Below are 26,190 nucleotides of genomic sequence, written 5' to 3'. Positions count from 1 at the left end.
AGAAACTGCTTTGTCTTTACAGCACACGGCACGGAAATAGTAGGATAGGAAAATGTGCGGCTCCGTGTGGATGTAGCCTGAGTTTGACTGACTCATTGACTGTTTTGTTGACATTCCCTTCAGCCCAGCTCCATCTAGTGGATGCATAATGCAACCCCAGCCACTACTGTAACTTCTATTCTATGTGCCTTATAATGTGGTGCGCCCTATATATGAAAACAGTTTTCAAATAGGCCATTCATTGAAGGTGTGCCTTATACTCCGAAGCGCCTTGTAGTGCGGAAAATACGGTAGTTAAAGGCGCTGATAGGACTATATGTTTGGTGTCAGTTACAGTGACACCTGTGGCCAGTATGGGTAGTGTTTCACTGGGATTAAGACTTTTTCCCATGAGCACCATCGCCCACTGTTGTAAAGGCGTTTATTTTGGAGAGCAGATCTTCTTTTTAACGACACATTTCTTTTTTCAAGACAACTTTTCCCTGGATGCAAAGTGACACAGTAATATATTTACCTAAAGTTAAGTACGGCCATTGTTTGAAACTTGACAACAATCAAACTTTGTAATCCTGGTTATGTCCTGCCAGTCATCTACCAAGTAGTGCTAACGTAATCTCACACACAAAAACACACACAGACGAAGGACAGGGGTGCTCTCTGGAAGAACTGGGGGAGTAAGGTGCCTGAAGAAAGAATAACTTAAAGAAGAGGAAGAGGAGAATTTTAGAAAAATTTACATATAGAAATTTAACCCTTTGCTGCCTGTTGTCGCTAATTTGTGACATACCAGGTCATGATGCAGCTGCATGATGCAGAGAGGACCTTTGTATCTGATTAATGTCTATTGATTCATATGCTACACACACCCAGAATTGTATTAAATGCACTATGTCATAATACATTAGTCAGAGCATAAACTACTGTAATTTCTGGACTATAAGCCCCTACTTTTTTTCCCATTTTTACCCATTTCTGTGTAAATATCTCATTTTACAACGTGCAGCTCATAGTCAAGTGCCGCCTTTATATGTACTTTTTTTTCTTTCTAAGTTTAGTTGGTGCAGCATATTCAAGTGCACCAAATAGTCCGGAAATTACGGTAACTATATCTGTTTGTAAATTATAACTTATTTATAGCTATTGTATGTGCGACAATTTCCAATCAATTTAGCATCCAGTAAGAATGTTAAAACATACAACAAACAGATTTTTACATATAATTTAATTAATTCAGGCAGTAACTTGATTATTATTACAGCAATTTGATAAGTTTGAGTTTTACAGTAACAGAATTATATTTGAACCGACTCCATATGGATGTGACTGAAATTAAGTAATAGACTAGACAAGCAGTTGGTGCCACAACCCAGTGGTCCTCAAAGCGGGGGTCAGGCCCCAAACGCCCTCCAAAATCAAAAACTGTTAACAGTTGCATATTTTATGTATTAAATTAAAAAATAAACAAACATGGTGGTTAGATTTGATATAAAACCAAGTAACTAAGACATGTTTGCTCTGTTTTCCACAAATCTTTGTTGAAGACCCCTGAGGCGACTGAGCCAGGATAACGACAGTATCAGTGGAGGCAGATTGATGGCTGGGGGTCACCGGTCTCCACCAAGGGGGGGAGGTTCAGGGCTGTTAAGTTTTAGAGTTCCTGCCACAAATCAAACAAAAAGTCAGAGCTCTATGAAATCATACCCAGTGCAGCCGTCATGAAACAATGAGCCACAGAGACGGACAGTGTTGATAGTTTCTGGCTGTGAACACGTTCCCCTCTGCTGTTATAAACAACATCTGTGAGGACTGACTCACTTTTGGAGCCGGCATCATGTGGACACTTGAGGAACTGCAGTTTTTTCACACTCTCACACCACCTTGGTTTTTCTGAGTTTCTGCTCCAGGTGTTTAAAAATCCTCTCCAGCAGAGAGTCTGTAATCCTCTCCGTCTTTGAAATAACTTGAAGGATTTTTTTTTTTAAAGGTTACTCTTATTAACAGCCAACCTTGTTCCTCTGTGTTCAGGGCGAGTTCACTCATTAATTTCCCACATGCAGAACCTGTTCTTACAGAACAGCCAGACTTAATCGAGATTAAAAACACTTACTTTCACAAATGAGCCCCTCTGTGCATGCGGCCTGCTTTACCACCCCACTGGTAAACAGCTTTGAAGTCACGCCTCAAACGCAGGGAAGACCTCACCGCGGCAGGAACAAGAAATGTTTGCAGGTTCATTAAGAGCTGTAAGGAATGAGTCAGCTCATAGAGGAAACAGGAAGGTGGACCCAGGACAAGCAGAGCAGCGGCCTTTAACAGGGGCTCCAAACATAAATCTGCACATTTCTGAATATCAATAAAGGAGTGTGATAATCAAACAGCGTGCATGTCCTGGGGGAGCCATAATTATGGCTACACAGACAGCGTGAAGCCTTTTACTGCACCAAAGACAGCTCTACAGAGTTTCATCAAAAAGAGATTTTCATCCTAACCTTGACTGTACATTTTGACTATCAGCACTCTTCAGGAGACAGATCATGAGCTAATTGTCAGGTGTGACTCCTGGTTTCTCATTCCAGGGTCTTTATCCAGAGGACGTTATAAACCTGACCTTTTGATTTTCCATCTGTGACCAACAGAGTCAGACGTGTGGCTCCAATCATCCTAGTATCAACCTAAATGTCATTTAACATCCATAACTGTCCGCTTCAAACCCACAGAAGAATCTGTTGTGTTAACCAGAGACTCAAAGCCACATGGGCCTGTGGTTGTTGTGGTTTCAACACTTATTTAAATTAAAATCTGAACTTATCTGACCCTGAATGCCATTATTGTGTAGTCTTGTTTGTTTTTCTGGCTGTTATGTATTTTTTAGGGCTGTAACTACCGATTATTTTAGTAATCGATTACTCTGACGATTATATTTACGATTAATTGATGAATCGGGGAAAAAAAAGTACAAAAAAGACATGAATGTATTGTCACTTACAGAATCAATAGTATGGGCAAAATAATTAAAAATACTTAAAAAATGTATTGTTATGTCATCAGATTAAGAACTTATTGGGCCGAAAAGGCAAATAAATAAAAGTGTGTCCTCAATCTTTTCACCTGCAGGTCAAACAGTTCACCCCCTCTGCCCTACCACTATCTGTAGCAGCTAACGCTAATGCTAACGTTGGTTCAATGAACTCCTCGTGGTTTTCAAACGGGGTGACAATTTAATAAAAAGACTAAACGAGTCCTGAAAGACATACCATGAATTTCACAACATATAAAGGAGTGTATGTGGGGTTTTGTAAATAATGTAAATAATTTGAAATACTCTCAAACTCTGGAGTTTTTTGGACGAACCGCTTCTCCGGCTCTGCCATTATTCATGTGTTTACTTGTTTCCCTCACCTGCCGGCTCAGCTTCTCCTCAACCACGCTGATCTGTTTACATGTGATGCATACAGCCCCACAGCCCAGGTTATCTACACTCCAGTCTAGTGGGTGGCGCAAATGCACCTTCAGCTAGTTACACACTGCTAAATAATCAGACAAAAAGGAAGGAGACAAACAAACTGAAGAGAAGCTGATACAGTAATGACGCAGGTCAGTGCATTGATTATGGAACAACGTTGTTGACGCTTTTTCTAGTATGTTTCAGTGTTGAGTATAATCAGACGTGTCTCAAAGAGGCACACATTTGAAGCCACACGTCTGGGAGAAAAAAAAAAAACAAACTCAGCAGTGATTTTGAAAGTGATAAAATGTCATGTCAAAAACAGCTTCACACTGTAGTTTCAGAAAGTGTGAGCTCTTGTGAAGGTTTCTCTTAACTCTGACTCTCTTCTTATCCGTTGGCTCGGTGGGATTTGAATTCTTGTTCAATCAACTTGTAAATGAGTTCCTGGGGAATTTCCCTGAAGCACACGGATCCTGTGAGGGAGGATTAGGAAAAGAAACGAACAGACCAGGGACTTACCAACATCTACAAACCCCGACTGATTTCCTGACTCTGTCCAGGTGGACTACATGTCCCAATGCAAATGGGCAAGTTCTCGCCTCAGCCTTCACCGGAGTTTTTCAAGGTGAGTCAGAAATGCCAGAACTAAAATCCAAGAAAATGTTAATGTCTTATACGCATAAACTGTCTCAATAAGAGCCATGTTCTCCTGACAGGTCCAGAAAATGTCTTATTTAAAGATATTTAAGACAAAAATGACACCTAGATTACTTTGAAAGAGTAAAACAAAGGGGTTTCGAAAAATGTGCTTTTTTAGTTTTTTTTGTACTAAAACATTTTTTTAATTCTAGAATTTTGAAAACACATTTTTCTTAGCCAATTTGCAGATTTTTTTCAGTGGTTTCTTTCAAGGTCAATATATGAAAAATAAGCCTTTCAAACGAACACCTTTATTATTGCCCCATGCTGTAGACATGTTCATGTCTGCTGCTTTTTACAATGTGTATAGCACAAAGCGGTTTACTTCAGTTCGTCTTGGCACATCACACATTAGACTAATCCCGGGACTGGTTCCCAAATTACCGACCATACCATCCAACTTTTCAGTACCCAAAATTTTAGGTTGGTGAGCCAGAGATACCAATTACAATACCTTAGTGTCACTGTTATACCTAACCCTTCTCCTGGCAGCACACAGCCAATCACAAAGAAGACGAATTGCCGGATGTCCTCTATCATTAAATGTAGTGGACTATAGAGTCCACTCAATCAGCTAAATCAAAACAACATTTTGGACACTGACACACTCACCGGCCGCTGACAGTGACGTAATCACTCTCGAGTCACTCACGGGCAGCTGGGGAATTGCAGTTGCAAATTTTCTCAAAAACAGCAAAACGGCATTGATTTCAGTGATAACTTATATTATACTAAGGGTATTTTCCGCAACAGCCAAACATAATAAAAACATTTATTACACTTTATTTTTTTTTAAATTACTAAACCTTATATTTGCGTAGCAACTTATGTTATGTTTGAGAATTACGAGGTCCAGTGAATGCATCACCTGCGATTGACGGTTCAGTGGCTAACGTCCGTGTTGTTTGTTTCTCTGCTCAAAGTTGTGAGAAAGGCTTGTCCGAAAGTTAGAGAAATCAGTGTTGTTTTCTGACAGTTTTTTTATGATGTTTCATGTTATCAGAAATCAGTAATCAGCCATTTCTTCTGTTTAAACCGCAATGCATGATAGTAAATATTGCTCATATAGTGAGCATTGCTAATACACTACTTTTCAAATACATTGTGGGATACTTTTTTGTGCATTAAAAGCTCAAAGAACCTATGTCATACAAACTTTTTTTACTCCAGCAGCCAGCCTACATGTGGACACTTGAGGAACTGCAGTTTTTAGCCCTTTAACGTTCCTTCATTTCTCTCGACTCAGAAGGAGCCACTTGGTTGAAAAGAGTTTCTCTTATTTGTACCTGTTATTTCGCCTAATGTCTGAACTAAACTCTCTACGACTGTGTTTATTGAATGCTTCTCTTTCCTCTTTTCCAGTACGCTCCATCCAGCCCCAGCCTCCCCCACCTCTTAAAGCAAAGAAGTGATGCAGGTTGTGAGAGTGTGTCAGACTGACAAATCTCCTGCTGTGTGAAAGTTGAGTCCCTGAAAATATCAGGGCCTGGCTATCCTGAAATTGTCTTCAAATGTCAGGATTTCATGTGTGAGAAGTTATTTTGTAAAGGTATTCTCTTAATTGTTATCACATGCTTACAAATTGCTTTCTGATCACGTCTGACTGTTGTCATGTCACAGCGTCCCTCTTCAGAAAAACCATGAATTAGAAATTTTTCTGTTGTATGAAATAAATCAGAGTCATGATAGCTGTATTTCTACACAGATCTTTAATAACGCACAGCTGAGTGGTCTGAACTCAGCTGTGCATTGCATACCGTTGCGCTCCTTAATGTGGACATCTGAGCGTGTCTGAGCACGCCAGACATATGTGGGCAAATGTGTCCCAGACCTCCTCCATAAGTGCCCTGAGCCATCAGGTCTCCATGCAGAACGCAATCAACCTCTGTTCCTGTGTCCCTGTGGAGGCTGATTGAGGCTGTGCATGAATGCCTAATGGCTCATTTAGATGTATGCAAAGAGATTAACTCTGATGTACAGAGCCGCTGTTCCTCTCCAGTCAACTTCATGTGTGCTGTGTGGGTTAGATGTTGTCAAAGCTGAATTTTAAGAAAGTGGTTGTTGTAATTTTAGTAAATGTCACTGAGACTGGGGCAATCACAGCGCGCTCAGTGCAGAAATGACTTTAAATATTGATGATAGCAACTGGAAGAAGCTATCCTGAGCCGCTACGATAGATGCAGTACGGAGAAAGAAAAACAACCAAAGCCAAACAGATGAAGCTTTTTTACTGAAAGAGGGTGAAGCTTGGCTCGACTTTCACCCACTTTCAGGAACTTGGAGAGCAGCACGGGGCAAAGAGTGATGAGAGTTAGCTTTCTGCTAACCAGGTATGAGTCAAATACCTGTGATTAGCTTGTGCTAAGACAATAACTCCAAACTGTCCAGTTTAAGTCCAGTCACAGAGCGTGGGCCTTCCTCACCATCTTGTTGACCAATTTCACATTTAGTTACTCATAAACTCAATAAAATGTTGTCAACAGAAAACCTGTAAAGCTGTCTTTTTGTCCACAGGAGGAGTTGATGAGGGAATTGAAAAAGAATCGGGATAATAAGTGGAATAAATAATTGGTTTCAATAAAATCTTAACAATACCATCCCTTATTATATCACAGCTAGGATATGTCCAGTTAGAGCTTTAACAAGCTGACTGATGGACACTTGTCGCTTGTGCCACCTTTTTCCAGCTTTTCCTCTGTTTGTTTCTAGATTGTGGCTGGTAGGTGTCAGCTCATATGCACGAGGAGGAGGAGGAAGCTAAGAGAACAGTTATCCTAATGGACACAGAAAAGTTTTTCAAGTAAGTAAATGATTGTTTTCTTTTTTACCTTCAGCTATGAAAAATATAGCTCTAATGCTAACGTTACGCTGGGAAACAATTTGGAAAAAAAAAAAAAAAAAAACTGAGTTTGATTATTATGCTGATTACAACTAAAATTGTCATGCTGATTCCAAAATTGCAGTCATTTTTAATTCTAGCATTGTGAGTTTTTTTTTTCCACAGCTTACCTTCCAGATCAGCAAAACTCCTCTGATCAGCTGTAGTAAGACTTGTCATCTGATGTCGATTGGACTCATCTCCAGTTACATGGTGGCTTGTTTGTGCAGTCACAGTTGAGAAAGTGCGGTGAGAGGTGTGTGCAGCCCCCATTAGGTCAGTACGATCAATAACTGCTGACAGAAATCTGAGGATTTGTGTTGCTTTTCCTCCTCACCTTGTAACCATGGGCATACTGTTGTAAGTTCTGTTTCATGTTATGCTGTTTTTTAGTTCTTAGAGCTTGTAACTACTCCATCTTAGTATTTTATTTATGTCTCCTTTGTTCCAGATCATGTTTTGACCCTGTTTTTAAAACCAGAACCACTCAAAGAGCAAGGGCCATTCTGGAAAGCTCTGTCCATCCTCTACACTCAGAGTTTCAGCTTCTCCTGTCTTGAGAAAAGTTCAATTTTATCTGCAAGGCCAAATCTAACACATACCTTAAATCATTTGTCCCTGTGGTCATCGGTTTCTTCAACAGGTTGTAGGCGAGCCAGATTGAAATGACCAGTGTTGGGACTCACGCGTTATTGCGTTAATAGTTACTGCCAAAGAAGAAACTTTGGCAGTAACTTATAATCAAACGCATTACTTTTAAAATTCAATTACTCAGTTATAGTTACTAATCGATCCTTTTATTAGTTTACTTAACATTATTTTACTATCTAAGTTGAGCCAATGTATTTACTTCCTGTGTCAGGAGGGCTTGGGGGAAGTGCAAGAGCCAGGAGGAGAGTGCGCTGCACTGTGGGGGTGTGTTTTTCTCTAGCTATTGTGGCACACTATACCCTACTGTGAACTGGAAATGTCAGTGCTGACCTGGCTGCAGAGGTCAACTGAGTTGTAAGGGGAGCAAGTTTTCAGACAGGCGCTTTGTCACATTTTTTTCTAGTTTGTTCTGGCCAGAAATGAATCTGCACTTTGAAACATCTTAGTGTTTGTGTTTGTATAAATATCGACCATATTGCTTTGCAGAGTTCAGTTCAGTGATGAAAATGCATTTCAAGTACTACAGAGCTTGCAATGTTGACAGTTTTGAACTTACTTTTCATAGTAATGCTTTTCTTTAAAAAAAAATTAAAATTTAATTGCAGTAACTAGTAACTAGAACTAATTAATGTTTTTCAGTAGCTAGCACAACACTGGAAATGACACACCATTAAGCTGTGTTGTGCTTTACTTATGTTATGTAATGCTTTTTCAATGTGTTTGAATTGAATGATTGTATGTTTTTAACTCCTGTTGCAAATCAAGTTGCCTTAGGGGCCTTAAAGATTTTCAATTGATCAATCCTGTAAAAAAAAATTGTGTTCCCCAGCGTTATTGATTCTGTTGAATCAGAATCAGAATCAAGTTTTATTGCCAAGTACATTTGCATGTACAAGGAATTTGTCTTGGTGTGTTGGTGCTGACAATAAACAAGCAAATAATGAAAAGGCAGATAAAATATATAAAAAGTCACAATATAAAATATGAAAAAAAAAATTAAAAAAATACACAATAATAATAATAATAATAATAATAATAATAATAATAATAATAATAATAATAATAATCCAAAACACTAATTATGAGATGACATATTTTCCAGGTAAATAAAAAAAGGATGATGAAGGATACTACAAGGTGAGATCCCTACAAATCTTTTATTTATCATAGATTAAGATAAAAAAGGGTAATTATTAACTTTTTCTAATCGTCTGACGCCCACCAGCTACCATAAGCTTGATCAAAAGTTAGAGGGAAAACTTCTCCTGTCACCATCAGGCTTCTCTTTTTAGGTACTGATGGGTGACACTGTCTCTTCTTCCTCCTCCTTCCTGTCCTTCAATACGTCCCACCCAGACTGGCCTTAACAGACCATCATCCTCTTCCTCAGCTCTGCTCTGACTTCATTATCATCTCCATAAGCCTTTGAATCACACTGCTGTGTCCTGATCCTTCCTGGTTTAAAACTCTGCCTTTCTGTTACAGATTGAGTCCCAAACCGAAACTGAAAACTGCTCCCTCTATTTGTTTAACACTGACAGAAAACCAGACAGCCCATCCTTTATAAACACATTGAGATGTTGGAGATTAGCTGTTTTTCTGACGTGGGGAACAAAATAAAGTGCAACACGTAGCCGGTGCTGTCAGGATAAAAGCAGCTGTTCAGTTTGTTTTTCTCCCCCTCCTGATGCACTGATTCAATAAAGCCCGCTATAGGCCGCTGAAAAAGCTTCTTTATTTGCTCCTCAATAAGACGTTGCCCAAGGCCTGAGCCATTCAGCCTCCAGGAGAGAGAAAAAACCTGGTTTCTGTTTGGAAAATTGCTGCAGATGGAGTGTGCAGGAGTCTGACTCAGTGAGAAAAGCTTACAAGGACATAAAAAGTTCAGGAGACAGGCGGTAGAAATACAGCTGCAGATAAAGCCCTAATGTCTCCGTGATTAACACAACGTTACGATGCACTGTGTGTGTAGCAGAGTAGACTTCCAGAGTACACAGGGAGTCCAAACTGAGGGTTATCTTTGATCTGCTGAGTGAATAATTTTCAAAATTATGAAACTATGTTTGTTCAGATCAAAAATAGCTTCTGCTCTTCTCTTCAAGGGATTTAGGGTCTGATCTACTCGAGGTCTGTGTATATAAAAAACACGTGCAGACTTGATAAATTGTGCAAAGCTGATTTCCTAACCAGATGCACTGAGGATGCACATGCAATCCATTTCAACGTGTTTGCCTTCATGAACATGGAGATATATGCAGATCATCAGGATGCACAAAATGCTGGAAAGAGGAGATCCACGTGTAATGGTCTAGCACTTATTAAACCTGAAACGGTTATTGCTCCTGTTTTTGCGTGTATATTTATATGTTTGAAAGTCAGGCGCAAACTGGCACAGTGTTACGCACAAACAACTGAGGTCATTGTAGCGAGAAGGAAAAAGGGGGGGTCTTATAATCAGGGTTTGATCATAAGGACTGTGCCATATCATACCATCTACAATAATACCAGTATAATTTCTTTTGAAGATATAAATTTGTCATTTTGCTATATTTACAGTGCAGAGATGCAATGATGTATGGCGCTTCCTGCTGTGTTCAAAACAACAATGGCCGAGAGTGAAAGTACCATCAACTTCATCCTCACTTGGGGATTTTGTGCCTAAAAGAGGAGCTATCTCAGTGATGTGGAGGTGGTGTAACTGACCAAAGATCAGACACGCAGCAAAACACATAAAATGAAAAATGTGCTGGAGAACTATTACCAAGAGGGGTGGGAACACCACAAACATGTTCCACCACCTTAAGCTGAAACACACAGCCAAATCCAACCAGGGTATGAAGACACGTGAGGAGGACGTGAAAGCTACATTCTATTGGTGGATTTTTTGCCACTATGACGAAGGTGTCGTTGAGCTGAACATCTGAACCCTATATCAGCGTTACCTAGGGTTGCACGATATACAGATACTGAGAAAGTATCGATACCATGTGTTTTCAAAAAGTTAACGATACCACGTGTTTTAAGTATCGATACTCCAAGGCAATTTTTCGTCTGAATCAGACATTTTGACTCAGGCAACTTGAGTGTCTGCAGCCACCGAGCTGGGTCCTCTCTCCTCTCTGAGGAGTGGGCAGAGAGTTGCTCTCTTTCCAAAGTGTGTGTGTTGTGCAGTTAGACAGTGAGCCTGTATTAGCTTCACTAGTCGACGCTTGGCCGTTTTCAATCCGACGAAGTTGTTAACGTGCATCTCAATTATCTGATCTCGCGCTGACAAACTCACAGTTTGATTTCTTAAGCTGGATGTAAAAGTACAGATGGAGTTACAGACATGGCTCCAAGTTTCCAGCGCTCTTGTGAACCGGCCGCAGCTCGTCAAAAAAGCTGGTGCACGGAGCCAAATCTGGTATTACTCTGTGTGCGTTGCCGACAGTCGGGGCGGCTCCGTAAGCTAATACACGTATCAAAGCCCGTCTAAAGCTTACAACCAACACACACACAGAGGAAACACTACAAACATGATGAAGCACCTCACCGTTTAGCATCCTTCCCTCCTTAAAGAGCAAAAGTGATAGATTCAAACGACGTGCCCAAACCCAAAAGTCAAACAAGTGTCAATTACTTTGTGACAAGAAAAGTAGTTCACCACGACTTGTAGTTGATACGACAAATAATCAGCGTCATTTACACATGAGCTGTGGAGCACACGCAGCCCTGAGTCACAGAGCTGTGTGGGCTTGACAGTTTAAGTAAGTGACAAGTAGTTTTCTAACTTTAACGATGCTAGAAACCTATAGGAGACACTAAAGTGTTGCATCTGTAAAAGAGCTTAAATACCCCTGGTACACTTTTTTTTATAGTATTCATGTTAAAAAAAGGGTACTTTTCAGTGTATCAACACACTGTGTATGCTAAACTACAGTGTGCAGAGCATGAAAACAATAGATGGCTGTTTAAGTCTGGCATTGTTATTTTACCTGCTCATTACTCTTCAAGCTGTTTTTTTAAAAATTCGTTTTCTTATATTTTAAGTTTGCCATGGTATTGATAAAGTATCGATATCGAAATTTTTTAGGCAAGTATCGTATCAAATCATAATTTTGGTATCATGACAACACTAGCGTTACCCCTAATTCACACATATAGCGTGAGGGCAGCGCAGTTCTGTGGATTTTCATACTAGATGCGTCTTTGGGGCGCCGTGCAGCACATCACAGCCAATAGCAGCTGGATACCTTAGATCACAAGATCACAGGAGAAGCACATGTTCTTGCAGGAATCCACCCATGACAGCAAACTTTTATGGTGATTAATTAGCATGTTAAGCTAATCTGGTCCTCCCTAAACTTCAGCTCCTTCAGTCCATGCCCTCTCCTTTCTGTTGGTGTCCTTATAGAAAGAATGTGTCGTATAGAATTATGAAGTTTTTCACCTGTATGATTAACTTTTCTACGACAGCATATTAGGGCCACTAAAGAAATAAAATAAATAAATAAATTTTCGAGAAAAAAAACGCAAAATTTTTGAGTTTCTAAACTCGCAAATTTACAACTTTAGAAACTCAAAAATTTGCAAGTTCATTAAGTGGAAAATTTACGACTTAATAAACTAGAAAATTTGCGAGTTAAAAAAGTCACAAATTTACTAGTTTATTAGGTCGTAAATTTACTGGTTTATGACAAGTCCCGGGTGTTAGTTGATGCACAGGCACAGGGGATGCCACGCTTGAGAGATGGAGATAGGCTGAAAAAAGATAAGTTGAAAAATTGTAAAATTGAAGGTTGTTTTGTGACAGACATGGGAGATGTCAGATGTTTTCATGTGTCTTTGCATGATCTATTTGTTCATCTGTGATCTACTGAGAAATCAGAGTGGACCGTAAACTGTAATCGATTGCTCTGGTCTGCGCTGCAGAAGGGCGAGATCGGCTGTTTACTGTTTTTCATTCCTTTAATAAAATGCTCCTGAGGAGGAAAGTTCAACGACTCGCTCTTTTGTTCGTGTCCTGTTGAACCACACACCCCATCTGTATAGCTCGGAGAACTGTCTATGTTTGCAACATGTTTGCATGTGTCGTTGTACTTATTGCAATGACTAATAAAGTTCTATTCTATATTCCTGTATCTACCTGCTGCGCTAAACTTCTTGTAGGATAAACGCAAAAACCTCCTCAAGTCCAGTGTGCTGCTTTCTTCTGAACAGCCCCATGGCACGACAACGTCTTTTCTAGAGCATAATCGGCCAATTAATCGGGCCGATTATGCCTGTCACCGATAAATCGACATCGGCCAAAATGTTGCAGATTCTAAAAATTTTTTGCTCCACAGAGATTCTGTCACTCCTGTTCCAGTGTGTCTGTTCGTTGGGCTGCACACTGCCCGAGTGCCCGGCCCCTCCATCCACCGTTATGTAATGTAAGACTATAGAACAGCGTTTTAACGTCGTGTTAGTTGCTTTTTTGTGAGATAAACAGAGTTAAGGTTACTGTTAATTCACACGTCCACCATTATCTAACGTAAGACTATAATTTGGCGTTTTAACGTCCTGTAAGTTTCTCATTGTGTGTTTACAGTTTGACTTTTTTTCTACTTACTGTGTTTAAAGTTTGACTTATTTATTTATTATTGTGTTTACAGCTTGTTCTTATTTATCATTGGTTTACTCTACAGTTCTAATGTTGACAGTTTTATACTAGTTTATACCAGTTTCTTGTCTTTATTCAATAGTGTTCTGTCTCTGTCTTGAATCATATGGGTATTGTAATGATTTCTGATTACATATAGTATATATCCTGTGTATATCAATTAATTTATTATATATATCAGCTGATATATCGGATATCTGCCAAATATTGGATATTGGCTTTTTTTTTGCCCCCATTATCGGTATTGGCATCGGCCCCAAAAATCCCATATCGGTCGGGCTCTAGTCTTTTCAGAGCCCGTAAGAATGCGATTACTCTGGGCTAAAACCAGTAGTATCTCCTTATTGCTGAGATCAACTCCAAAGTACAATCTTATGAGGCTTACAATTCGGTCCATCTTGCAGTGAAGTACGTAACTACGACGGCGTATTAGGGCCAAATTTGTGACTTTATTAACTCGCAAATTTACTAGTTTATTAAGTTGTAAATTTTCCACTTAATGAACTTGCAAATTTTTGACTTTCTAAAGTCGTAAATTTGCGACTTTAGAAACTCGAAAATTTGTTTATTTATTTTATTTCTTTAGTGGCCCTGATACGCCATCGTACTTTTCCTCCTCCAAAACGTCAGATTTCCTCTGGAGCTGACCTACTTACTATGGTTACATTTCAAGCTCGTGAAGTAGTAGTGAATGAAAAGTGGCTTTTATACTGTGTGTGCAATAAAAATGCTGTTATTCAGAAGCAGCAACCACAAACAATAAGTTGTTCATTTTTTTCCCCATATCGTCATAAATACTGTTATCGCAAATTTGCTTAAAATATCGTGATATAATTTTGAGGCTAAATTGCTCACCCCTACTCAGCATCGACACATGCTGATAGTTGTCTCGGGTTACTACACAACTGCAACAGCAGAGAGCTCCAGCTTTTTGTAAAGTCAGAGACCTCACCATGGTTACGGTGAACTGTTCATCACAAGAGATGAGAAACAGAGAGGCAAGGGGATGGTCAAGAGCAAATTAGACCAAAAGTTGAACAAGCAATAAATAAAAGTAAAACATGCACACATTAATCAGATCTCAAATTTTGGCTCTAAAAGAACCGACTCTTGAGCTAAATGTCCAGCATCACCAAAACAAGATGAAATTCCTGTCATTACATCACACTACACAGCGTGCAGCCTGTAGGAAATGCATACAAAGGAGAGGGCACACACACATCTTCTACAGAGTGTGCACTAAAAGCTCAGAGAATCTGCATCATACAAGGTTTATCACTGAGTGGTTTGTTTGAGCTCTCACTTCATTCCCTCTATATCAAAGTGTCTGTGGCCACGCAACAGGACAGTATTAAAAACATATTTACAGCCTGGTTAAAAAAAAGACTAGTAGCTCATTTCTCTATTGGCACATGTGTTTTTTTTCCAGACTTTTCCACCTGTTCAGCCACCTGACTCCCACATACACCCACTCTTTAATCACCTGTCACTATTTATATAACCTGGCCTGTCAGCGTCTGAACCATCAATTTCCTGAAGTCCCTGAACTGCTCTGTTCTACCCGGTTTTCTGTACTTGGGTCCGCCTTCCCTCCCCCTTTCTTGACAATCACAGGCTTCTGTCCATGTCGCTTTTTTCTTTGCCAGATTTCGCCTGAAGGCTGTTTACCCTCATCTCCATAATTTGTTAGAAACCTTCTTCTTCTCTGCAGCCCTGATGTGGCGTGCTGCAGCTTTTGAGTGCTGTGATTGTGCGCATTTCCACCAGCCCTGCATAATCAGAACAAAAGAATGGAAAACGTATGCATGTTTCTATCCAGGGCTGTTATATGAATGTTAAGTACAGGAACTAGTGAAGGAGATGTACAACACGAAGGGAAAAGATTTTACTGTGATGACTGATCTGCAAAGAAACAAGGCCGATTCAAACGCACACAAAAGACAGACTCAACCACACGAACGTGAAGTGCTACACTGTGAAATCTGTCTCCACCGAGTTTTACACAACTGCCTTTGATAAAAATCCTTTTTCTACCTGGAGTGTGGAATTCCTCATGCGATAAAATCTTGTTTTTAATGTTTCATTCCACTTGCTTCTTTATGTGCAAATTGAAAATGTGCTGCAGGCAAGAGTGCACTTAATGCAGAGTTTCCCCAACGCGGGAGAGTTCACCATGCACAGCCTCTCTTATTACCACACGGAGATTTATCAGAGCTGGAGAACAAGCAGGCTGATTTTTATCTGTCTTTGTTGTTTCAGGATGAAAGCAGAGATCACAGAGACAGATGCAGAAAACCTGCAAAAACCCAAACCGTGAGCACGCCTGGAAACCCCACTCAGCTGAGTGTAAACAGGTTTTTGGTGAACATTTCATGCCACTGTCAGAAGATTTCATGCCGTGTTGATACTTTTTTTTTTTGGATGTAATCAGTACTGTTCTCCTGAGATAAAGACTGCATTTCCCATGAGCAGTATCATCCACTGTGGTCAATACGTGGCTGAGGCATGCATTTGTTGTTGAAGCACATGAAGAAACACAAGTCTTCTCTCTTTGCCGGATGTGATGATCCGGTGATGTGCTGACTCGAAACCACGTCAAAATATTAACTGTCACTTTTATAGTTTTAGTTAGCTTACAGCTAACAGCAGTGTAACAGCCTCTGTGTCATGACACGAGCCCTGATGCCATAATAAATGTCTGAATGACAAAGGTATTCACACATTAAACCTAGGGATGGGTGAGTACTGGTATCAGGATCTGTTATCAGGCTGATACCAGCCCAATTAAAAGGTATTTGTATTCACGTAGGCTGCGGATACCAGCAGTTAGGGATGGGTACCCTTCACGTTTGAAACGATACAATACTTATGCCCGGTACCTGGCAATCGATACCGGTACTCAACGGTACTATTTTTCAGTACTTTTGTGTGTTAATGTGGTAAAAAAATATCTTTTTTTAATAATAAATTATATCTTATTTTCAATTTAATATTTTTATTCTTCAATATATAAACTTGGAATGCTGTGTTCATGTCCAGCATGGAAAATCGCCTACTGTTCCACTCCCTCAAAGTCACAAGGATGCATTTGGGTACCTAAACATGGTACCTTTCGACTTAACATGAATCAGTACCCAGTACTTTTGTCAGAATTCGGTCGGTACCTAAAAAAGTACCTGCTTCGGTACCCATCCCTACCAGCAATTCATACTCAAGGCGAAAAATCCTATGTCCAGTAAGTCCTCCTCACCAGTAGTTGGCACTACATTCCTCAGCAACACAGCAGCAAATAGGGCTGAGATAATACACTTTGCTCCTAATTTAATTCTTTTACAATTTTTGAGGAGCCAATTTGATGAATCATTGGGATTCATCGCTAGAGCTTTTCAGTCGCCGCACCTAAATTGTGGAATGACCTCCCCCTCCACATAAGTCAAGCCCCCTCACTGTCTGCTTTTAAATAGAGTCTTAAACTCATTTTTATTCTTTGGCTTTTAACCCAGCTTGAGACTTGAATCATGTTTTAGTGTTTCATGGTTTGTTTTAGTTTTTATGAATTGTTTCATTGTTTTAAACTATTTTTAGAACAATTAATTAACAATATTTATATTACTATAATTATAATACAGTTATTATATTACGATGTGCACCTTTGTTTTATTGATTTATTTGTTTTATTTACTTATTTATTCCTGCACTACTGTTATGTACAGCACTCTGTTCAGTGCTTTATAAATAAAGTTGAATTGAGTTGAGCTAGTTATGATTTTTTTTGCGATTTTTAGTTTGCTTCTCTAACACCATAAAAGTTGAATGGTGATGATGTCTACAGGCTATATCAGGGGCAACGTTTTCCCAAAAACGAACATCACATATGAGTCAGTGCTTTTAATATTTATTCAGGAGACCTAGCAGCTCAGCTTTTTCCAACTAAGCTTATAAAGCTAATAAACAAAGATTAAAATGAAGAACTTACTTTGAAAAAAAAAAAAAAATTTTTGAATAAAAAATCATGATACTTTGATACATCGACATATTCTCACACTAATATTAAATGAGCGTTATGATGTGTGTTAGGTCCTGTTCGGACAACATGAATGAACCAGGGAGAGTTACTTGTTAGACTGTTTTATTTTGGACTTCAGTTTATTCTAAAAAAAATTGCTAAAACAGTTGCTAGTTTATTTTGCAGTTTTGTTGATTTATTAAGAAAAAATGGTGAACTCAGAGAGAGTTGTTTGTGTTTTCTTTGAGACTTAATGTCAGAGTAACTGAGTTGTAAATGATCTGTCACTGTTTATTTATATTTTGTGTTTCAAAAGTATTAGTGGTATTGGTGAGTAGTGATGGGGGAGTTACTTTTAAAAAGTAGTGTTTGCTCGTTACACGTTACTTCTGGAAAAAGTAGTCCCTTACTTTACTCAGTTAACCTCTATGGAAAGAAACTTTTTACGTTACTCATTACTTTAACGTTACTTTTATGATGCTCAACTTTGGGCAGAACTCCATCTCATTTCCTAAATGTGTATAGGCCTACACAAAGTTCTACTATGGAGAACATAACAGGTTATTCTTTTGCGCTCTTTATTTTGAAAAATACCACACAGCACTTGACAAGAAAAACAGTTATGATATGATGACTGACTGCTCTCTGTGTGGTATTGTGAGTACCAGCCTCAGTGCAGTATGAGAGCACAGCTGAGGCAGTGTAGCTGTCAAATTGGTCCCTGGGAAAAGTTATAATGCACCCAACTGAGAAAGGAACCATGTTTTGTTTCCATATTTTCAGTAGTTATGGTTACATTACTTTTTACCCCAAATAGTAGTTACGTTACTGTAACGCGTTCCTTTGTAACACCCATCACTGTTGGTGAGTAATCAAGAGGAAGTACTCGTAGGCTACTGGTATTGGTCTGAAAAAAAGTGGTATTGAACATCCCTAATTGAACTTCTTTGGTTCTCAAAAAGCAGTAAAGCATTTATCCACCAACATAAACTTCTCTTCACAGACTTAAAGCTCTTTCAGCTCTTTCAGTTTGTGAAGCTCTGCTTGTGAAGTTTCTCCATCTAAAGAAGAAATTCAACAGGAGACATAATTTCTGCTGAGAAGTCCAGAAAAATATCTCTGAAAGACAAAAATGGCCTTGAATTGCATTTAAAAAGAAATCTGCCAATAGGGTTAGAAAAACGTTATAGACCGAAAAACTAAACAAGTACACTTTTCTGACCTTAATGGCAGTTTTTTTTAAATCTTTACAAGTAATTCAGGCATCAGTTTTGTCTTTTAATGACTTGAGATAAGAGATTTTTCTGGACTTCTCATGTGAAGCTGGCTCATATTAAATCTAATAGGATAATTTTTACTGAAATAAGACATCATGGCTGAAACAGCCCCGGTTTCGGCCATGATGACAAAAAAATATGCCAAAAAAACAACAACTTTTCCTGGTTGATAACCCACTTTGTACTGCCAAACTTCACCAGCAGAGCTCCGAACAGAAACACTTCAGTGTGAGAACGAATACAGACTCTGCTTTATCCACAGAAAATCTGACCTGAACACAAGAACAGAGACTCATAAAGAGAAATAACCAGTCTGATCAGCTTTACCCTGTAGGTCACCAGTTAAAATTTCCTCAAATTAACTCTTAAGTAAAATCAATTGGAGTGTGACACAAACTATAGGTTCCTAACTGTGCCAGTAGTTTTCTGTCACTCTCTGCACATGCTGTGGAGACATCATTTATAATGTGTGATGTTTAAAGGAAAACCTTTAGCTGCAGCTTGGTGAATCTGTCTGTGAACACTGCAGAGCTGGAGTACGTCTATGATGTCTGTGTTTGCTCTTTGCACCGATGTCTTAATAAGAAACACAACATACAGAATATACACTCCAATGAGAGATGAATGTGGTCTTGGGTTTAAAAGTGAAACTCTCAAACCTGCATTTTCCTAAATGGCCAGCAGGGGTCGTTCCTTTGGTTTGAAAGAAAAGTTCAATTTTAGGACACCAGATGAAAACGGAGCCTCACATTTTCACGTTTATGGTTCCAGTCTCTAGTTTTGAGCTTTTTTAAAAAACAGCCTGGTGTGCATTTTGTTAATTATCAAGGGTCAAAGGTATCTTTAATGTCTCCACAGGGAAATCTGTTTGCAGCTGGAGACGGACAAGTGCATTAAGAAGACAGTTAATCAAGTAGATATAACATGAAACATGAAGCCCAGCAGGGATTCTCCAGCAGTGTGACACGAAACGATGAGAAGATAAAAAAGATAAAAGAGAAAGAAGAGATTAAAAAAGATAAAGTGCTGCGCAAATAAAGTGCAGTGTATGGGCAAGCAAATTTAATGACCATTCATTAGATAGCAACAGGTACAAATGACACCTGATGTCTCTAAGTCTTCACCACAGGCGGTCTGTACCATCTGCCTGAGGAAGACTACACTCTGCCTGAAGGGGATGATCTGGACTCTGTGGTACCATAGTTTGTTTTCGAACTTTGCTTCCTGTGATTGAAAAGCTGGTACCAGCCTATCATCAGGAGGGAAACATAGTAATTTATACTCACACCCAATCCAATAGTTTCTCTTTTTACAGCAACAAGAAATAAATGTAATAAGCAAACTGATGCTTTAAAAGCAGATGACACTTGCCAGTGAGCATCTCATTTTTTGTGCCAAGTGTATGGTTGAAAATGTCTTCAGGGTCTTTAAAGAGGGGATACTCTGCTTTCCCATATTCTAAACATGTATCAGTGTATGATGTTCAGACCAACAGGCAGATTTTAAAACCTCTTCATATTCACGTGTTTTAGAAATCACTGAATCGGTCTGTAAAGTGATCAAAACACTTCATCTCCATAGCTCTGCCTCTGATAGCCCTCCGTGTGCTGGCCAATCAGACGAAAGGAGGTTTGTAGAGTGGGAAGCCTTGAAGCTGGCGTGTCCAAAGTACAGCCAACAGGCCAATTACAGCCCAGGAACCTGTTCCTTATGCGCCTGCAGCTAGCAATGTCTAACAGATTAAACAAACAAAACGTTTTTTTCTTTTTTCTTTTTTTTTTTAATTAATTCATCTTTTCACCACATGATGGCAACATCACCTCAATACTATCTGTTTTTGTTTCGTCTCTTCCTTGCTCCACGTATTTCTACGATGGGGACTGCACTGAAAAGGAAGAAAGTCAACACTGAAGGCCGCCACGCCGAGAGTGATGGGAATTACAGTACTTTTTCACAAAAAAATTGATGAAATTGCATTTGTCTCATTTGTGAAGAGAAGATTGTGTTATTTAAGGAATTCAGCGTAAAGAGACACTACCAGACCAAACACACTAAAAATTATGACAAGCTAGCAGGGAGGGTCTGCGCAGAAAAAGAGAAGCACCTGCAAGCTGCTCTGGCATCACAACACAGGGCCAGTGAGTTAAAGGAAAATATCACCAAAAACCAGCATTTTCTCTGAGAAGAAGCAAGAATTTATAAATGTTTGCCCCGCACAAAACACTGTGGCTCACAGAGTTGAGGACAGATTGTCGGATATTCAGAGACAACTGAAGGACAGGGGAGTGACTTCTGCCTGCGATGGGAGTACTGATGGGTCTGACACTGCACAGCACTCGATTTTTTTAAGAAGAGTCGGCAGCTACATGACAGTAACAGGGGGCTACTTGACCTCCATAGCCTGAAAGACCAAACCAGAAGAACGGAACTAGTCGCCTCTCTTTGTTCAGCTGTTAATGATCTGAAACTACTGAGTAAAGTTTCAGATCATTACTAACATACTGTTTGTAATCATTGTTCTAGAGCAGTGTACACTTGCATGGAGATATTGTGGTTAAAAAACATTAGCAGGAACTAATTTCCCTAGGGCATCTTCATTTTATCAAATCTCATTGCAAAAAGTTTGGACACCCCTGCCTTAAAGAGACAGAAGCAAAGCATTTCAGACAGAGGCTGAAACAAGGGTCATCCAATCATGTAATCAATCACAACTGAGGCACCAGAGGGACAGGCTGAGAAACAAAAAAACGAATAAAGCACAGTCCTCTTTAAGGAACTGTGTCATCATTTGACCCGGCTGTATAAAACACTGCATTCTGATTGGTCAGAACTCTTTAACAACAATGGCTTATTCTTTGCAAACAGAGTGGGGGGGGGGGGGATAATGGCGATTAGTGTTTAGCTCAGATGTGAGAGCAGCCTGAGAAGCAGCAGAACTGCTGAAGGCATCATTAAGCTGCTGATCTCAGCAAAGTCACTTCAACAAGAAGAGGAGGGGATAACAGAAAACGTGTTCATTTCTGAAGAAAAGGTGGGGATATGTGCTGCGCTTGGTCAAAACGTAAGGAACCAAGGTAAGATCGGGTGCTCTTCAAGGATCCAAGGACAGCAGTACTTCAGAAAACAACACACAATCAGAGGCACTCCGATGAAGTTTAAAACCCTCCATTAGGTCAGGGACATTTGAACGCGTTACAACTTGTCCAAGTCTTCATCAGGACATGATTAGCAACACGAAACAGGTGTTTAAATTAGCTAGGAATTGTCATGTGATTGTGTCACAGGACGGCGTCACATGACATCAGACATTAAGAAACATGTTCATTTCTGTTTTAAGGGGACATATCATGCTTGTTTCTCCTTTTCACTATACCAGACTAGGATGCCTGTAAAGCATTTCTGCCCTCAGTACAAGTCATTTAGTTCCTTCATTGCCCCACAATAGCGTTCTCAATATCCTCAGTTTAGGCCATTCTGAAGATCTTGTTGAAACGCTCCGTTTCCAGAATGACCTCCAGTAACCCCACAACGTCACAGCCCTTTGTGCTCTGATTGGTCAGTTCTATCAGAGGGGCGGAGGGGGTAGAGTCAGGGGGCGGTTTTTGCAGCATGGCAGTATTTACAAAATCACCACATTGAATAGAGCAGACCGAGCGAGTTTGCTGTTTGCCAAAACTTCACTGTAAGGCATTGATAGCACTAATAAAATGGCAGAGTGTAGGATACGTCCTTTTGTATTGGACCCCGAGTCAGACCCGGACGGTTCTGCAGCTCAGGAGGAAGAAAATCCACCTGGACACAGATCATCTCAGGATGCTTCAGTGTGGTGAGTCAAACCGGTACTGTAACATGTAGAGTTTATACGTGGAAATATAGGCAGACTTCACCAATAAACTATTTCTATAACAGGGCTCCATCCTGCTCCTTCACTTTTCTCTGTCTGTTTTATCCATCATGCTGAAAGTGTAGTCTAAAGATCGCCTCTACCGTCAGTTCGTCACTATGTCATTACCACAGCATTATTGTGGTCCAGGTTCACATTGCATGTCAGAACAAGCATGCAAATATCACAGTCTCACAAGTATTATGACGTCTGCTAAAACTACAGTGTTTTAATTGCTAATTCACCATGTAAAGCTGAGCTGCTCAGCAGAGCAGAGTCCCTGCATCCAGCATCTGAGGGGGGATACTTGGCTCTTGGTGGGTGTATCCCTCGGTGGAGGTTGTGTGACTAACTGACATCACAGAGGAGGAGCTGCTTTATCAGATTACTCCAATAAAAAGAAAGGATCCTCGTGTCGTCATGAAGGTCGAAATCTCACAGCCAAATGTCAATGACCTATTTTCAGAGGCATCAAATCTCTTTCTAAGATATCAGAAAAAAAAATACAATATCTCATTTTTTGAAAATTCAGGGGGTGTAAGGTCTTGTTTTCAAATGTATTACATTATATGTAAATATTAAATCAGGGATCAGCATGACATGTCCCCTTTAAAGGTGAGCCTACATCATGGTACAGAGAAGAACGGGAGCTGAATGAGGAAAGAAACACCAACAGAATATTCTTGAAGAATAAAAAAGTCCTGATCACTTCCTCTAACATCTTCTTCATCTCTCATGGAGGCTGAGAGGAATCTGTTGCCATGGAAGCTTTGCTGACAGAGGAGTCAGAGGCTATTTCTGCAGTTTAAAAATAAATCATCTTCACATCTTTTGTGTCAGCTTCTTTATTTCTTTCTTTGATTCGTTTGATAAACACGATCTGATTTGCATATCAGGATTCTGCATCACCAGCTGCTCACTATACATTATCCATAAGGTGTGCTTCGTCCTGCAGAGGGCGCTCTCACTTAATCTGACCAACATTACCAAAGCATAACGCAGCTGAGAGGACGGTGTGATCCACTCCGTGTAGGATAATTAGCCTCATGAAATATGTAAACAGTGATTTGTTTACAGAGCAGCCCCAGCAAGTACGATACAACCTGCAGTCGGATCATTGCAACCTCATGAGGAACTCCCCCTCTCTGTGATACTGAAGTTTAAGACAACAAATCCTGTGAACCCCTCTGTGAGGAGGATTGGCTGAAACAGAAAGAGGCCCTTCGCTCAGTGCCTCAATGTCTGAGTTCATCCCGGGACGCTGAGCCAGGGGCGCAGAGCATTAAGCCTCAGTGAAGTGAAGGAGAAGAATTAATACAAAGAAAGTGGATCTGATCTGAGACCTGCGGGCCTGCAGAGGAAGCAGCGCTGTCACTAACTGCTGTTGTTTTGTGGAGCAGCAGTGCATGCTCCTGCAGTAATGCATGTCTCTTCTCACAGCCTGGAGCTCACACAGGCTTCACATCTGCACTCAGTCTGCAGAAACACACACACACACAGGCTGACACAGGCTCACACACACACACACAAACGAGAGATAAACCTGCTGCTTATTAAGTTACCATGAGAAACTCCAGCACTAACTGAATGCCCTACCTTCACTGCATCCACGTGAGTGACGTTGTCAAACAGCAGCTCGTTCACAGTCACTATCTGGTCCCCGACCCTCAGACCCTCTCGCTCCGCCGACGAGCCGGGCTCCACGAGGGACACGTAGATCCCCACGCCGTGCTCAGACCCTCCACGGATGCTGAAGCCCAGACCCTCGTGGCTCCTGGAGCGCGTAAGAGTAACCTGGCGCATTTCTCCAAAGGGGCTCTCGAAGAACTGCGGAGCCATAGAGGCCGAGAGCTCCGCGGCGGCGCTGAACCCGTCCGGGCAGCCCGGGGTGAGCGGCTGCTCGTGGACTGAGCTCACATATTTCTGCAGAGTCGGGTCCCCCTCGTCCCCGAAGCCCTCCGCGCTGCCGTTACTCGGGACCAGGTCAGTCTTCAGGTAGAGTCCCTCGGAGGTGTACTGGTCGAACAGCAGCTGGTCGGACCTCGGGATGACCAGGCGCAGCATGGGCAGCAGCTGGCGTTTACCGGGCGTGTTGAGAATCACTTTGAGAGTTTGGACCAGGTCGTAGACGTTGCGCTTGGCGTGGTACACATTGAGGCAGTGGATGAACTGCTCCCTCTCCGGGTCGCTCAGCAGCAGGTTCAGAGCGTTGTGGAGCCGCCGCACGTTCGCAGAGAGCGCACGGCCGCCCGGGCCGGCGGAGGTCACCGATGTGTTGAGCGAAACGCGCTCCAGATCAGCGCTCATCCTACAACATAACGGGAATCCAGAGCCTCAGACAGACCGGAGGACGGAGCGAGCATGTGTTCACGCGCGGGTTGAGTCGGCTCTCCTCTGTGGAAGCTGAGAGTGAAGCAGCTCAGCGCGCATCGGGACACTTCAACAGGTGACCGGAGATCTACGCGCGCAACGGCGCTGGCGTGTCAGCCCCGGACGAACCATACCCACAGTCTGTGCGCGCGCTCTCTGAGCAAATCATGAAATCATTTCTGTCCCTTAGTCTTTTTTATTCCACATCAAAAGGACGAGCGTCTGGGATCCACGCAGTGAGCGCTGAAACAATCCTGAGACGCGCTCTGAGTCTGTAAAATCATAAAGAGTCCCTGTCACCAGCAGCTGACCTGCTCCGGGTCTGTTCTGCCCCCCGGACAAACTCCGGACTCTGCCGCTGTCTCTGACGGAGCTTCCTCTGCGCGCGAGTGTCAGCAGCGCGGAGTTGGATGCTCCCTGTGTAGGAAATGACGCAGATGTGTGTGTGTGTGTGCAGCTGATGTGTGTGTAGCTGATGTGTGTGCCTGTGTGTATGTGTTGCTTAGATACTGACAGTACTACTCACCCTTATTTAAATGATTATTTTTGGCAAGCCATTAGCTGATGTCATACTCTGCTGGGTCAAAGCAGGAACAGCTTAAAATAAAAACACTCCACGGTGATGAAGCGACCAAGTTCACCATTTTATTCAGTCATTCATTGGTTTTCAGAGCAGGTGGATCTCTGCTTCAGAGAATAAAATGATCTTAAAGTCTGGACAAACAGGACAGAGTGGCTCTGGGTTGATCCTCAGGAGGTGTGTGTGTGTGGGGCTCACGTGCCCTCAGGGATTCAGGAGGTGTGTGAGTGTGTGTCTGTCAGCCTCTAAGCTGATCATGCTGCATTAAATGCCTCCCTGAGACTCCTTGTCATAACTGGAGCCTGAGGCTATTTTTAAAGCGCTATTTCTAGAAGCTCAGACCTGTCTTCCTCTCCCTCCTCTTCCTCCTCCTGACAGTGAAGTTTTCTGTTTGTCTGTGTCACTTCATGACAGACCCAGGGAACATCTCGTTCACAGCAGGGAGCAGCTGAGCTGAGGAGGCTGCCTCCATTCACAGAGCATTCTTCAACACTTTATCTTTGTCCCTTCCAGGCTCCTGTACCTGACCCCGCTCCTCCCTTCAGTCCTGCTGGTGCATGTGACAGACTGATCAAAGGTTGTATGTTGAATTTTCAGGTTCTTCTTTTCACACACACACTCACACAAACACACACACCCACACACACATGATTGGTTGAGTCATATCAGACTATCCTTTACTTTCTGAAAGATCTCACAGCAGAGAAAGGACGGGGTGGGAAATAGCTTTTCTGCTGCTACTTAGCAGGTGAGTCTC

The 26,190-nt window shown here is 41.1% G+C and overlaps 1 protein-coding gene across 1 annotated transcript in view; it reads right to left on the bottom strand.

The window, feature by feature from the left end:
• Positions 1-25,175, bottom strand: part of whrnb (whirlin b) — a 200,259-nt gene extending 175,084 nt beyond the window's left edge. The window contains exon 1 of the mRNA XM_074669842.1: positions 24,080-25,175. Within this exon, the coding sequence (XP_074525943.1) occupies positions 24,080-24,790 (711 nt within the window). The 5' untranslated portion in view covers positions 24,791-25,175. The remainder of the gene's footprint in view (positions 1-24,079) is intronic.
• Positions 25,176-26,190: the final 1,015 nt, after the last annotated feature.

The sequence above is a fragment of the Halichoeres trimaculatus genome, unplaced genomic scaffold (genome assembly GCF_033239565.1).
Source record: "Halichoeres trimaculatus isolate MK-OKI-2021-1 unplaced genomic scaffold, fHalTri1.1 fHalTri1_scaffold_5, whole genome shotgun sequence".
Classification (NCBI taxonomy): domain Eukaryota; kingdom Metazoa; phylum Chordata; class Actinopteri; order Labriformes; family Labridae; genus Halichoeres; species Halichoeres trimaculatus.
The sequence above is the reverse complement of the archived record's forward strand: the minus strand, read 5'-3'. Positions and strand labels throughout refer to the sequence as shown.